The sequence below is a fragment of the Cibotium barometz genome, chromosome 65 (assembly GCF_041138505.1).
Source record: "Cibotium barometz isolate CiBa-2024 chromosome 65, ASM4113850v1, whole genome shotgun sequence".
NCBI lineage: Eukaryota > Viridiplantae > Streptophyta > Polypodiopsida > Cyatheales > Cibotiaceae > Cibotium > Cibotium barometz.
In genome coordinates, this window is record NC_141110.1 from 24938430 (window position 1) to 24954296 (window position 15867).

The following is a 15867-nucleotide window of genomic DNA, read 5'->3' on the forward strand; positions in this document are numbered from 1 at the left end:
ATAATCGGGGGCCCGAAGCTAGATTCCTAGCTCTATGTATATCTCCTTCCTATGACTGGCATTACACAAGTCATAAGATCAGTCATTCCATATCTCTTTTATCGTTCAACGCTTTGCACGATTACAAAAATATAATTTATAAGAAGCATAGCCACGCTTGAAAAATAATATTACTGGAGTGGTTAACATGTGCAAGCAAAGTTTGATCACCATAGGATGGTTTTTAGTATATCACTTAGTGCCTAGTGTGGAATTTTAAAGTCTCTTAGTGCTTGAAAAGTCATGGAAAAATCTTTTCTTCACCATGCCATCGTACCCAAACATTGTCCAATGGCGACCAAACTTTGCAAGCATGTGGGGGGAACCCCCAAACGCTCCCAAAGTTTGGTCACCATATCAGATGATGTTTTGGTATATTAATTACGACCTGGTGTGGAATTTTCAAATTTCTTTAATGCTATAGAGGCCATAGAAAATCCCAATTGTTCACGATGCCATCATACCCAAACATCGTCCGACGGTGATAAAACTTTTCGAGGATGTGGGGGGGAACCCCCCCACATGCTCGTAAAATTTGGTCACCATAGGATGATGTTTTATATATCAATTAGCGCCCAATGTGGAAATTTAAAGTCTGTCAGTGCTCGAGAGGCCATGGAAAATCTTGCTCTTCACCATGCCATCGTACCTAAACATCATCCGATGGTGAGCAAACTTTGCGAGCATGTGGGTGGGGACCCCCCCTCCGAAATTCCCATTGTGGAATTTTCAAGCCATGGAAAATCCCGGTCTTCACCATTCTCTTTGATGTCCAACCCAAAAAATGGATTTTTTAGACTTACTTTGTTTGGCTCCAAATGGTTTCTTGAAAACATCCCATGCTCCTTTAGAGTTGTTCCTTTTTTTAGAGACGCACCTGATACAGAGAGTTTACTTATAGTGAACCCCCCAAGATACCACCATATGTACATTGGACCTACACACATTCATTTTCTAGAGTGGTCTATCACACAGGTGCCTCATACGCTACAATGTTGGCTGAGAGCCTATAGTTTACATAAGGGTAGGAATACAATGAGTGATATAGATACAAGATGAGATGTGTGCCTTCTTACATCAACTAGAAGACTCTTTCTAATGATTAGCCTTCTTCTTGGCAAGCCCACTTATTTGGATCTTCGTTGCTAATGATTGATGTTTATTGCTTTAATGCTGGTAAAGGTTGGGTTGGGTAGGTTCTTCAAGGTAGTCACCAATGGGTTGAATTCTTCCAAGGTCATGCTCTTGAGAAGGATTGATGTGGCATACTTCTCTTCCACTAGAGACCCAACACATGCAAGTTGTTGCATAACACATTTAATTTTATTTAGATGTGCTTGGAGTGACTCATTCTCTTTCATGTCCAACCCCAAAAAATGGATTTTTTAGACTGACTTTGTTTGGCTCCAAATGGTTTCTTGAGTTCAACCCATGCTCCTTTAGAGTTGCTCCTTTTTTTAGAGTTTTCTTCTAACACAATGTGATGGTGGATATAACTATCACCTAGCCCTAATGTAATAATGGCTCTCTCATCTCTTTTATATTCCCCTTCTAAATAGGTGCACTCTCCCTTCCAATTACTATCCCCCAAAGCCCATCTTTCATGAGAACAAACTTGAGTTTTACTTGCCATATGTGGAAACCTTGACCATTAAATTTAGTTACTATGAGTGGATTTGACATGGTTTACTTATGGTGATGTGGGAAGGTCTTTGCAATAGGGTTACTTAAAGCCAACGCCTAGCGAGTTACAAAAGTGGAGATACCCAAATTTAAAAACTATAAAACCAAAAAATACCTTGATTTAGGAGAGGTATTTTGAGTACTATAAGTTTATTTTAATTATGCACAAGTGTTTAAAAATACCCCAATGATAAATTAGAACCTTCAATGGCTTGTAAACATCACTAATTATCCAATTCATAAACGTAATTTGTAGAGTAGAGAATGGTTTGTCAAATAAAGCTTCAATGTTTGTTGTTTATGTTCAACTAATTAATGTACACACCCTCTACAATATATGCATTGAGCCCATGAACCATTTTCTTGAGAGTATGATGGGAAAATGAATTGATAAATTACCCCCTCCTAGCTGGGAATTGTTGCCAACTGGTGTTGTGGGCACTTTTGATGCACTTGATTTGATCAACAAGCAATGCTCCCCTTGTGATGAGTTGTAGACCTAGCTCTCCAAGGTATGGCTTCTTGAAGACAGTGGAGCAAAAACCTTTTATTCGTATTGATTTTGGAGCTTGATACAAGATGGGAAAATATGTTTGAAAGTAGTTTAAATTTAAATTTCAAAAAACATCTAACCATTTTAATAATCTAACCTATCCTAAGTGTATAGCTATCCAGGGGGTGGCTCTAATACCAACTTGAGATTTGCACCTAGAGTTGATTAGGGTGTATAGAAATGGATCATAGTCAACAGTGTAGAATGCTAGAAATCAAGGAAAAGATTAGCACTAATGACAATGCAAATGATAAAAATGAAGATTAACGATAAGGCAAGAGGTTTAGCTCAAAAAATCATATGTTTGATCCAATAGATAGAGTGCATTTTTATTCGAGCACCACCTTCTTTGAATTGACCACCCATTTGGAATCCCTTTCCACTTCTTCTAGATGCCTAATGTTGGACTCCTTATAGGTTGTACATCTTCATCCTTTAGGCTCCCTTTAAACCTTTGAACCATAGTCTATGCCTTATGAAACTCTTAGAAATGTTTTGGGGTAATGTACCAATCCCCATTGCTCTAAACATTTACCCCACATCACTAGCTTTTTTGACATTTGGTATTTTGAGCATGGTATTGATATATCTCACTGAGCATCAGCACAGCTAGTTTTCTCCATAGAGTGTCAGTGCATTGAGTTAGAAATAGGGGGACATATGACTACAGTGTGGTCTCATTTCATGTGGGCCTAATATGGATTGAATCACATACACATTGTTAAGTACAAATGGTTGCTCACATACATTTGGTATGTTCATTCATAATACTAATCTAATTATCACCCATTTCTCAAAGAATGTCATGAAACGTTAATGTGACAGATTGCCACTATTAACACTTGACCCAGTGGATCAAGTTAAGGGATGACAAATTAAAAACCTATATAATTGCAATTCCCATGGAGGAATGTTGAGATGGAAATTTCAGAATTTCGATCTAATGGACCATTATTGTGTTAAGGATATGAATAATATGACCTAAAAGAATTGTTATCTGATGATGAGTTCTATATAAGGGATCTTTATCCTAAGATTTTTTTGGGTTCACCAGACTATAAGGAACCCCAGAATCAGTTGGATCTTAAGGGAAAGAGTTGTCTTCTAGTTTGCGAGATGAGGACATCTCACGTTTTTTAAGTGGGGTAGGATGTAAGATTCAAAAGTAGAATTTAGATAAATGAAGTTACAAGAACAAGTAAAATTTGGATAAGGTGAAATAGAATCTTGAAATTGAAAGGGATGTGTAAAAGTACAAGTGAGAGAAGTATAAAGTAAAATATGGACATCAAATAAGAACACAAAAAGGAACAATAAAAGAAATAAGATTTCACCTTGTTTTGAACACACCCTTCTCTTTAGAGGACTCCCTTTTTAGGTAGGGATTCCATTGCACTCAATAATCTCTTTCTTGTCTGAAAACTAAGCAGGGCCATGCTAAAGATTTCAGCAAGATTTGTTAGCCTCCCATTTTCTTTTCTTGTACCCTATTTTCTTAGGCATGGCCTTGACCTTCTATTTTAGACTATTATGAAGAATTACACTATTTAAAAAAATATTACATAAGATCATAATTAATTTTTGAATGATTAGGATATTCAAGAGAATATAAATAATTGTATATAATCCATGTTTCCATGTTGTATTGTATATTATATGTAGATTATAAAAAAGAAAATGTAGACAAAGCGTTTATATTAATTTGGTTCAATTTATTAAAGTTATACCATTGTAAATGTACGGATATAGATTTATTAATGTTTTATGTGGAAATTACAAACATCCACTGACTTAGTATTGTAGACTTGTAAGAGTGGTTTGATCCATGAAAAAACAAGTTATTGAATATTGTCTAATATACTATCCAATCGTAATATAATATAGAATGTCACTAAGTTTTGTACACCTCAACAAGCATTCTCATGCGATGCATAGTTTTTGGTACATAACAAACTTGTCAATATATGTGTGTGTGTACACACATTAGTTACTAAGGTTTATGAAAATACCAAAAGCAATGAAAACAATCCCAAAACAAAGTAGTCAAATAAATCTAGCGTCCGTGAGCAGATAAAAAGTGGATTTAGAAAAACAACCACAACTTAGTTAGGAATATTTCGATCTTAAAGTGGATGAAATATAAAATCAAAGTATTTAAAAAATGAATATCTCTTGAGCATTGAAAAAATAGATTTAAAAAAACAACAGTAAGCTAATTAAGAATATATATGTACTCTTATATGGTCGATGAGTTTTACAATCAGAATTTTGCAATTGCACTAGTTCTAAAAGTGGAAGAAACTTATTTTAGTTCGATCAAAAAAGAAAGGCAAAATGAACAAAAGGGGTTGAAAAAAGTTGTCAAAGCACGTGATATATATATATCAAGTGTGATTGTTGCTTGTAACGTACAACGGGTGGATGTGGGTTGTCAAGAAACGCCACCCACTAAAGATAAGGCCCCATTTTGCTTTGCCAAGCATTAGAAACGGACAAGTTACAGCTACTAGATATGGTGAGACTCAAGGCACTCGGGGCCGGAAGAGATATGGATGATAGCTTGAAGCAACTGCGATAAGAAAAGAGCACCCTCTGCAGTTCTAGCAGCGGTTGGTGAGTCCTAGCAACGGTTGGTGACGATCGTCCTGCGTATATAAAGTGGGCGCACGTCATTACCAAAGTCGTGGACGCCAATTCCTGAGAAAGTCAACTAGCAAGCATGGCGCACGGCCTTTATTCTTCTCTCTTGCTGATCGTTGCGGCGCTAGCAATTCTCCCTGTTCATAGGGCACAGCTACACTTGGGCATCCGCCGCTTTAAATTCCATGTAAGTGACCGACTCTGTGTGTGTGTGTGTGTCGTTGGTTGCGCAGGGGCTGCAAATTTTGACATTAATCCACCACGCGCACAGGTGAAGTACAGCAACTTCACCCGGCTTTGCCACACCAAACGCATGGTGACGGTGAACGACGAGTTTCCTGGGCCGACGCTGCTCGTGCGAGAGGGGGAGCGTGTGCTGGTCAAAGTGATCAACGAGATGCCTGACAAGAATATCACCATCCACTGGTAACTTGATCTGAACTAACACGAACGCCATTACGGCCACATAGGTATTTACTTACTTCGGCTTTTACTTTGCTGTGGATCGATCGATATGTATCAATGCATGGCGTTCGTCAGCTGCGGTCCGGGTGGTTCGACGGGCCGGCCTACATCACGCAGTGCTTCATCCAGCCGGGGCGGAGCTACCTCTACAATTTCACCGTCACCGGCCAGCGCGGCACCCTCTTCTGGCACGCCCACATCTCCTGGATGCGCTCTACTGTGCACCGGGCCTTCATCATCCTACCAAAGGCACAGCGCAGGTATCCATTCCCCCAGCCGGCCCAAGAGATCCCTATCGTCCTCGGTACGTTGCCCCCCATCGAATAGATAAGTTGGCCATCCTGTAGGGGTGGCACTGGTCGTCGATCATGCAGTAACACGTTGAGAATTTTGCAACTTACAAATTCAGGTGAGTGGTGGAATTCGGATACGGAATTTGTGATAAAGCAAGCGCTGCAGTCTGGAGCCGGCCCCAACGTCTCCGATGCCTACACGATCAACGGGCAGCCGGGAGCCCTCTACAATTGTTCCGCTAAGGGTAATCATTACTGTTCAGGCACGGACAGCTTATTGTCTGTACACAATTTGGTTGTTGTAAAAATCAGCGTATTAAATTGCAGATATGTTTATTATATTTTTTTGTTAAAACAGTGGAATATATTAAAAGAAAATGATGTTACAGGATCCCATGTGGAAGGTCCATGGGGAGACACAGTGACCTGGTGAACCCTTCAGAAAAAAGGGGGACAAAACTCTGAAACAAAACTGAAACATATCATGAACAGTTCGGCCAGCACCAATACATGTAAAAAGAAATTCTGATGCATCAGTTCTAGAGACAAATCCTGTTGAGGCACACGGCGGCCAGCCCCTCTTCTATTCCGGGAGAGAGGATGGTTAAACATAGAGAGCAGAAGATTAAGGGCAAAAAACATTGCAGCATAACAACTTTGCTGTACCAGTTTGACATATAAAACCTGAAGCACAGACTGAGGCTCTAGGCAGTGGCCAGCCAGCCCCAGTTGAAGCAAGACTGTCTTCAATTCGGACGAGAGGCTGAGAAAATCTCATGAGCAGAAGATTGGGGCCATGAGGGCTTAAGGAACCCCACAGAAGCTTTCTGAAGCCTGGACGTAGTACTCGGAATTCTGAAGTCTTCTTTGACATTCTAGCTGAAGCTCTTGTATCATAGCTTCCTTTGTTTGGCAATGCGAGGAGACATGGAATCTCTTCCATTTCCTCCAAGGTAGGTCTTGCCACCGGTCCACCTCCATGGGAACACCACTCGGCCGGGGTTGATGTATTAGCTTGAGTACACTGTCAAGAAAAAGATAAAAGTGGTGATTAGTTTTGATTCCATAAAGAGCTTCATTACGTTGCTTCCAAACATGCCAAAGAAACAGAATTCTGACGGACTGCCACGTTAAAGGGTCAAGTGAGTGGCATTCGCCTAAGAGGACTTCTTTCCAGCTCAAAGGGATTTTCCTAATTTTCTTAAAAGCCTTATTAAGAACATCCAAGAATTGTCTAGTGTCTGGGCAAGAGAAAAAGAGATGGGGGACCGTTTCAATCTTGGAATTACAGCGGGGACAAAGGCCGTTACCATGCCCAAACTTCAGGGCCTTCTCAAGGGTCCAGGTCGCTTTGTGCATGACAAGCCAGGCCAAAATGGCGTGTTTTCTTTCATGAGCGAAGGCCCAAATGAGCTTAAATCGGAAGGCCCATTGATGTTTATTCCAGGCCAAGGACCATCTCTTATTGAGCTTAAGAATCAGCTTACTTGCATGCAAGTTGTTAGGTAACTTGACCAGGTTCCTGGAGTCTCCCCACCGGATGGCTTTAGAAAAGGTTATACAGTCACAACTCAACCCCGGGGGAATGGAAACCTTAAGAGCATTACACCTCTGAATGACCAACTCAACTCCACTACGGGACAATATGAATTTATTGCAGATTTGATCTCTGTTTAACATTCCAGTTGAGTCACATAAAGTCGCCCCAAACCTTTATACCAGCTTTGAAACAAGAAAGACTGGTCTGGAACTGTTCATTGGAGATCGGAGACACAAGATGCCCAAACCACACAGAGTCAGCTGAATAGGCATATCTACCTCTCTTGGTAAAGGTTTGAAAACAGAAGAGCTTTTTGTATTTCATCCACGACTCCCACATCCTACAGCACAGCTTACTACCTATAGGGGAGAGATCGGCCTTTGAGAACAAAGCTTCATTGAGAGAGAAACCCTTCCAAGATCTTTTACCTTTGAGCCAAAATTTATTGATATCCCTTTTGAGTAAGTCTGCCCAAACATCCTTAGAAAAGATGGCCCTTTGCACCCATTTAGCTGCAAGCTTCTCAGCAAGCAACCCGATGTTGATGATGCCAAGACCCCCTTGCTCTTTTTCCAAGCAACATGACTGAAAAGCTACTTTGCTGACCTTCTTACTTTCGAGAGATCCCCCCCAAAGATAGTTCCCCATGATCGAGTTAAGGGATTGGAGTTGGGTCTCAGAGGGTCTCCAACAGGCCAGGAAGTAAACAACAGAGGGGATAATGAAGTGATTTAGGACGAAGGCTCTTGACGCCACCCCTGTGTTGATGTTACTCCATTTCTTGACCTGATTCTTGAGTTTATCGAGCACATAGTCCCACCTTTGTTTGGAAGAGATGTTTGATGTTGAAGCCTGAAAACAACACCATCAGGGATACTCTTATAACCAGCGGACAGGATCGAGGGAGGGGGCAACCCTTCCCAGACTCTGAAGCTCGTCTTGGAGTGGTTTATTTGTGAGCCACTGGCAAGGCAAAAGGTATCCAGGCAAGTCATAAAGTGAGCAGCAGTCTGCACTTCATTGCGGAGAAGCACATTCGTATCATCAGCAAATAGCTGCAGGCATAAAGGATCAGCCCTGTTGGGGATCTCAATACCCTTGATATTATTATCAGTTATCTCCTTGTTAACCAGCCACCCCAGAGCATCCGCAACAATAGCAAAAAGGAGAGGGGACAGGGGACAACCTTGCCTTATAGATTTCCTCAGAGGGAAGGCACCAGTGAGAGACCCATTGACAGCCACCTTGGAAGACGCATTCCCAAGCAAGGTTTGGACATACTTTATGAATTTCCTATTGAGGCCAATATCTTGAAGGGATTGGAAGAGGAACGACCAGTCTATTCTATCATAGGCTATTGGAAGATGTAGTTCTGGCCGGAGTTTTCAGCATGTTCCATACCCTCCCAAAGACCTCCCTCCTTCCCACGAAGTTTCGGCTGCTAGGGCCAAGATTGCCAGCATTAGGAAGAAGATGGTGAACCTCACTGAAAAGGAGGTCAAGGAGGCTATCTCTCAAGACGAATTGTCCCCTCACATCCTTGACATTTGGAGGGAAGCCATGAGGAAGGGAGGTTTAGCTGCAGATATGTTTAAGCTCCCGGTGGTGCAGAACCAGACTTACCTGCTCCGAATCATCAATGCCGGCCTCAATGACGAGCTCTTCCTCAGCCTCGCCAACCATACACTGACCGTGGTGGAGATCGACGCCACCTATACCAAGCCCTTCAAGGCCAGCTCAATACTCATCGCGCCAGGGCAGACCACTAACGTCCTCCTCACTGCCGATCAGCCAACCGGAAGGTACTTGCTCGCAGTGAGGGCCTACAACTCCGCAGGTCCCACCGTGCCCTTCGACAATACCACGGCCACCGCAGTGGTTGAGTATTTGGGATCCCCCAACTCCTCCACGCCGGTCTTGCCTGCCCTTCCTTCTTACAACGACACCACCTTGGCCAACAACTTCAGCGCTAGTCTGAGAAGCCTCAACTCCAACGCCTTCCCAGCCACCGTTCCCCTCAATGTAGACCGCCACTTGCTCTTCACCGTGGGCCTGGCTAGAAAACCGTGCCCTCGCGCCAAAGTATGCCAGGGGCCCTCTGGAGGCATGTTCGCAGCCGCAGTCAGCAATGTTTCTTTCACCCTTCCCAACACCGCCCTCCTGCAGTCCTTCTTCTTCAAGTCGATGAGCGTCAAGAAGAATCGGACCAGTGCCATGAATGTCTTTCCCACTAGCTTTCCGGACAAACCCGTAAGGCCTTTCAACTATACTGGTGCACAACCCAAGAACCTCGCTCCGCAGATGGGCACACGGCTCTCCTGGCTGCCCTTCAACTCCAGTGTACAGCTCGTTCTACAAGGCACCAGCATCCTCGGCACCGAGAGTCACCCGATCCACCTCCACGGCTACAACTTCTTTGTGGTAGGCCAAGGAGTCGGAAACTACAATAGCACGAGCGATCCCTCTACATTCAACATGGCCGACCCTCCTGAGCGCAACACTGTAGGCGTCCCCAAGGGAGGGTGGGTCGCCCTCCGCTTCCGGGCGGACAATCCAGGTACAACTACATCAATATTATGCCTTCAACAAGTTTTCATGTTCTTGCATTGCTCACATTAGTGTCACAACCCTATGCATGCAGGAGTGTGGCTCATGCACTGTCACTTGGAGATCCACACGAGTTGGGGTTTGGAAACTGCTTTCCTTGTAACAAACGGCATTGGACCAGAGCAGTCCGTTCGGGCCCCGCCCTTCGACTTGCCATCTTGCTAAGCTCCCGCCCTTCGACTTGCCATCTTGCTAAGCTGACGAATCCCACATCCAACCATTTTTTTCAATCTTCCTTCGCTCTAGCACTCCATGGGATTCTTCTTAGGTTTCTCTTGTGTTTTGTTACTCAGGATTCTGATGAATCCCACACCCAGCCAATTTTTTCATTCTTCCTTCTTTTTGTTTTCCCCTTCTAGCACTTCATGGAATTCTTCTTAGGATTCCCTTGTGTTTGGTACGTTATGTGAATGTCCACCATCGACGGAGGATATTTCATGTCCAGCAACCCCTCCAAGTTTTCAATAAATGTAATTTTATGGGGCAGATTTGCAGAAGATGGAGCAGCCTGAACCTAACGAGTGATACCATGTTGGAGAGTACATTTAATATTTTGTTTTGGTATCAAGGGATGGAGTTTCTTGATTCAAGATTTTTTTGTTTTCTCGAAGGAACACAACTAGGATAATCAAAGATGCATACCCTCATTATGAAAGTAGGGTGAAAGATGTAGAGTTTAGGACTAAAGAAACACTTGGAAGGAACACAACTAGGATAATCAAAGATGCATACCCTCCTTATGAAAGTAGAGTGAAAGATGTAGAGTTTAGGACTAAAGAAAGACGACAAGGAGCAATAAAGCTTTCATCTTAGGATGGAGATAAGGAGACAAGACATATGGAAAAAAGTATCAAATGAAGGGGATACTAAGAGCAACAATGCCCTTACCCAAAGGTACGGTTGGGGTATATAGGACATTTCATGAGAATAAAGAGATTTGGGGTACTAAGAGCAACATGGCCCTTACCCAAAGGTAGGGTTGCCATCCACCCAAAGATCAACATTCTTCTTCCCCTCATTTCTTAGTGTGGACATGGTTGAATTAGGTAACGGTTGCCTAACATATGGACGTTTTGCTAGTCCATAATCTTCATCTTTATGAATGTAAATGTCTACTTTACGGTTTCTACTATTCGTAATATCATCTAAAGGCATGTCTATTTCAAGATGACAGAAAAGTAAGATTAATAGAAGATTAAAAAAGAGATTTATATTAGATAATAATATTCTAACATTTAGAATGGTCCTAGAGAAATATATATTAAGAATATATCTCTCTAAAAGTTTGACATGAGAGGGGACATAATCCGAGTTTAGAGGGACCAAATGCATAAAATTTAGGTTTTCTAGATCCCTTCTTACTGGAACAATGTCTGATAGTGCCCAAACATTGCAAACATGTGTGGGAAAACCCTCCCACACACTTGCAAAGTTTGGTCATCATCCGATGTCACACTCAGGTGGGATACGATGCAAGTTTCTCAAAGAGGGCCCAAACGCATAAAATTTTGGTTTTCTTAATCTCCTCTTATCTAAAAGATGGCTGATAGTGGTCGAACTTGCAACTGTGTGTGGGGTGCCCCTACCCAAATAGTTGCAAAGTTTGGTCATCATCATTCGACAATCCATCAAGTGAGATTGGTGCTCCACCTCATGTTTTCCATTCAAGTTTCTCAAAGAGAATCCAAACGCACAAACTTTAGGTTTTCTCGGTCTTGTCTTGCTTGAATGACGTCTAATGGTTTTGACGAACTTTGTAAGTGTGTGCAGAGTAACCATCCTCACACACTTGCAAAATTTGGTCACACCATCATTGGACATTGTTCGGGTGAGATATGTTGTTTCATCTCACATTTACTATATAGGTTTCTCCCAAAGGACACAAACACATAAATTTTAGCTTTTCTTAATCCCATCTTACCTGAATGACATTGGATGATGGTTGAACTTTGCAAGTGTGTGGGATGTACCCCTACCCATGTACTTGTAAAGTTTGGTCACCATCGCACCTCTTATGGGTGAGATGTTGTGCTTCATCTCATGTTTTCTATGTGGCACATTTCTCGAAGAGGGCCCAAATGAACCTAAGATCTAACCTTCTTAATTTAGATTTTCTCTAATACTTACTAAGAATATACATTACTTACCTCCTCTCTAAACTTGATAATTAGCACTTCTTTTTGGATAATGTTATGGAGCATATTAAGAATAAGTAAAGGATTAAATAAAGATAGTACATAGTTGTTGAGCCTAGTCTTTCTCTCACTCACTTCCCTCACAATAAGAGTAGCTATTCCTACTATCAAATAGAATTTCTTGTTTCAAAGGTTAGAGAAACACCTCTATTTTGCAAATTGGTATTCCCACTATTTCATGAGATTCAAATAGAATTTATAATTCAAGTGGTTGGATATTAAATGGAGAACAAATCTTCCCAACCCCCCTATTTTGAAAATTGGTACTTAATATATTATGTGTATATTCTTAAAAGTTCACATATTTTGTGGATAAAAGAGGTGATGAGCTATTGGTTCCTTATGAAGAGAATGCAAGAATAGGTTGTTAATGCAATCATAAACCATTGGGATAGTAAGTTTCATATATAAATCAGATGCAATATTAATGATCTTGTCAAATCGAGTGAAGATGACGACGCTCATAAGAAGAGGCAGAGATTTTAAAAGGATTTTTCATGTTTCTTTACCCACTCTTTCTCTTGCAAAGAAGGTGGGGAAAGATCCTAAGATTCACAACCACCCTACCTCCTCTTGGAGAAACTTGCGTGGAAAAATCGAGATAGATCACCAATCTCATCCAAATGACCACCAATTGTTTATCAAACTTTGTAAGTGTGACGGGTGGGGTACACCACATGCTTGCAAAGTTCAGCCAACCAGACACCATTCAGATAAGTTGGGAGATCAAAAAAACTCAAATTTTACATTTTGGTGTTAAGCTGTTCCATTCTCTTATAGCTTTAGGAGGATGGTACATGCTTCTAGAATTAATTGTATAGTGCATGATGCAGAGTCTAGTATCCTAGATTTGAAGAGACAAATAGCATAGAGTCATTTGCAAATAGCCTCGCAAGGCGTTGTTTGCCCGGGTAGGGATAGTCCTTGGATTTCTCCTTTGTCCAGAACTGCCTCAAGGGCGACAACTAGCGGATGTGAGCCAATTGCAAATAGGAGGGGGGCAAGAGGGCACCCCTGCTTGATAGATCTCTTAACTTCAAAAGAGCCTACTACTCTGTTATTGAATAGTAGCTCTAATGAGCTGTTCACTCCTAGTGTGTAGACTCTTTTACACATACGGGGTCCAAAGCCAATTGCTTGCATAACTCTCTCTATGTAGTTCCAGGAGATTCTGTCATAGGCTTTGTCAAGATCAAGCTACAACAGAATGACAGCAGAATGCATTCTTGGTTGGTGAAGTTTGCATATTCAATGGCAACTAATGCTACAAGGATATTGTCATAAATTGACCTTCCTTTGATGAAACCATGTTGCCAGCCTTTGTGCTATCACTTTCGCTATGATCTTATATGCCACTGACATCATTGAGATGGGGCGCCAGTGCTTGAGAAGTGAGCAGCATTTAGTTTAGGTATTGGCTTAATTAGCCCTTTCTTTACACTGGTTTCTAGGTTCCCTCACTAAAGGCTCTGTTAGCCATTACGGCAATTGGTGTTCGGAGATCTTTGCAGAATTCCTTAAAAAACTATGTTGTCAATCCATCCCACCCTGGGTATTTTTCTTTCCCCATTGAATGGAGGTCATCTTGCATTCCTCTTCAGATATGGGCTTCTCAAGATTATTCGCATCCAAGGCTAATAAGGTACACTTCACATTGCTGGAGGAGGAGATCCTAAGCTTCCTCAACCTCAGGGGAGCAGTCTTCAGGTTGACCTATGACTTTGCTAAGATGGTCCAACATAAGTGTGGCCATCTCGTTGGGTTTTGTGAGTACATTCCTTGTATCATCCGTGATCGAAGAGATGATGCTTTGTCTCCTTTTTATTTTGAGGGCGCGAAAAAAATGAGCTTGGTTGGAAACCTTTGGCTTTAGGAAAAGTTCTCTTGCTAGTACCCTAGTCCTTTTAATCTTCTCGAGCTGGAGCTCAGCCACACAGCAATGCCTTTGCCTTGAGCCATTTCTCATGATCCGAGACCGAAGTAGTTCCTTCTCATTTCTTTATCGTGATTCCCTCTACTACCTGCTCTGTTGTAGCTCCTAACTCTTGCCTTCTCTGTCTTTCTTCACCCTGGGCCCAACCCTCTTGATTGCAGACTCGATGCTCTGAGCAAAGGAATGCCAGGCCCGTGGGTTTGAGGATTCCACGTCTTTCCCTAGTTTGAGCAGTGCCTCCTTAGCCAGTTTTTTGAAGAATGGAGCTTTAAAAAAATGAGCACCTATTATAAGATTTTTCCTTTTACCTTCCGGAGTGCACTCAGCGTCCCTGGCCTGTTCAAGTTTGATAATTAAAGGCAAATGGTCAGAGAGAGTTTGGGAGGTATCAACTTTGACATCCAATGAGTGGGGTAGCCAATCCGCTTGGTGAGAACAGTAGCATCTGTCCAATCTAGAAGCTGTGTTGGCATATTATAAACTTGTGTAAGTGAAGCCTGGTGAGCAGTTCCATGGGCCAATGGACCATATATCTACCATGGCCCACTTCTCACACAAAGATCTCCATTTAGCTTTCTCAGACCCTGTAAATAGGCTAGAGGGGCTAGTTTTGTCTCTTTTGGCCTCGACCATATTAAAGTTCCCAATAAGACATCACTCCCCAGCAGTAGCAGCAAGAGGGAAGTCTCTAAGATCTATCCAAAGTCTAGCCCTTCCTTTAGCATCACAAGGACCGTATATATTGATGACAGTGAGTGACTCGTCGCCCCACCAATGTCAAGCACAATGAATTTTATTTTAAACACACCAAACTCTTGTTACTAGATCCAATGTCAAGCACAATGAAATTAATTTTAATTTCTTTGGCTTGTCACCCTAGGATGGAGGTCTTCTAGTAGCACGTTTTAGAAATATAGAATATTCCATTAAAAATTATTACATAACAAGTTGCAATAATATGGCACTCTTATTCTCAAAAATGCCAAAAAAAACATTTTGGTGTCATATTAGCGGGTTTGCCAGCTGCCACCCGCCAGTGTACGGCTCTAGGGCCTCAAGGCTCGGCACGGTACATGGAACTCCGTGGGCCGGTTGCCCCGGAATCGCATGACTAGGATGGATGTATCACACACGCGTGATGCGAGCATTGAGCAGCACTCACGGAGAAGGTACATTCGTACAGACAGAACAAGGCCGTGGCGGGTGGTACGTCTGGACTCCGGTGCCATTGCCCACCGGGCCTAGAATTTGAAGGGTACCCTATTTTTTCTATTTGAAGGGATTTTCTTTTACTAGATTTTCTTTATGAAGAGATTGGAAGGGCATATAACGAAATTTTCAAAAACCCTTCCCTTTTTTTTGATGGGTAATTGTTTTTTCACCCTTCTTGTGAAGGTTTTGAACCCTTTGGAAGGGTACTGCAACCTTCAAATTCTAGCACTGTTGCCCACCTTTGATATCAATTTACAATTTAACGTTGGGAATTGAGCCTTGGAACATGGATGGTGAAGTGGGCAAGTTGGCAATGGGCATAAGTCTTGATTTTCAACCGACATTTATTATTATATATTTTAATAAACTTATTTATAATTCCCTCTTGTTCTCTGAAGAACAACCCTTTCCCATGGCCAAATTAACTTCTAATTAACCGGGTCAATATTCTCTAGTTGGCCCACTTAGAAATTCGTCTCAAAACATCAACCTTCCGTAGCCTTTCATCGTGGAGGGAATGCAGGGAGCAGTGCTCCAAAAATAAGACATTTTCGTGTATCTGTATTGGTTACAAGAAAAACTGGTTGAGATTTTAATAGCCCTATTTTCTAAGGAATGATTTTTCATATATTTTACTAAAATAAGACATTATAGTGTAATAACACTGGGAAATATGGCTAAGCTTTTAAGTAGCCCTTTCTTAAGGA

At 41.8% G+C, this 15867-nt stretch overlaps 1 protein-coding gene across 1 annotated transcript; it reads left to right on the plus strand.

The window, feature by feature from the left end:
- Positions 1 to 4969: 4969 nt before the first annotated feature.
- Positions 4970 to 10293, plus strand: LOC147603098 (laccase-12-like). Its single transcript, XM_086797473.1, has 6 exons — positions 4970 to 5102; positions 5187 to 5341; positions 5440 to 5684; positions 5790 to 5918; positions 8799 to 9770; positions 9855 to 10293. Exons 1-6 carry the CDS (start codon positions 4995 to 4997, stop codon positions 9983 to 9985), a joined length of 1740 nt encoding a protein of 579 aa, XP_086653599.1. The 5' UTR covers positions 4970 to 4994; the 3' UTR covers positions 9986 to 10293.
- Positions 10294 to 15867: the final 5574 nt, after the last annotated feature.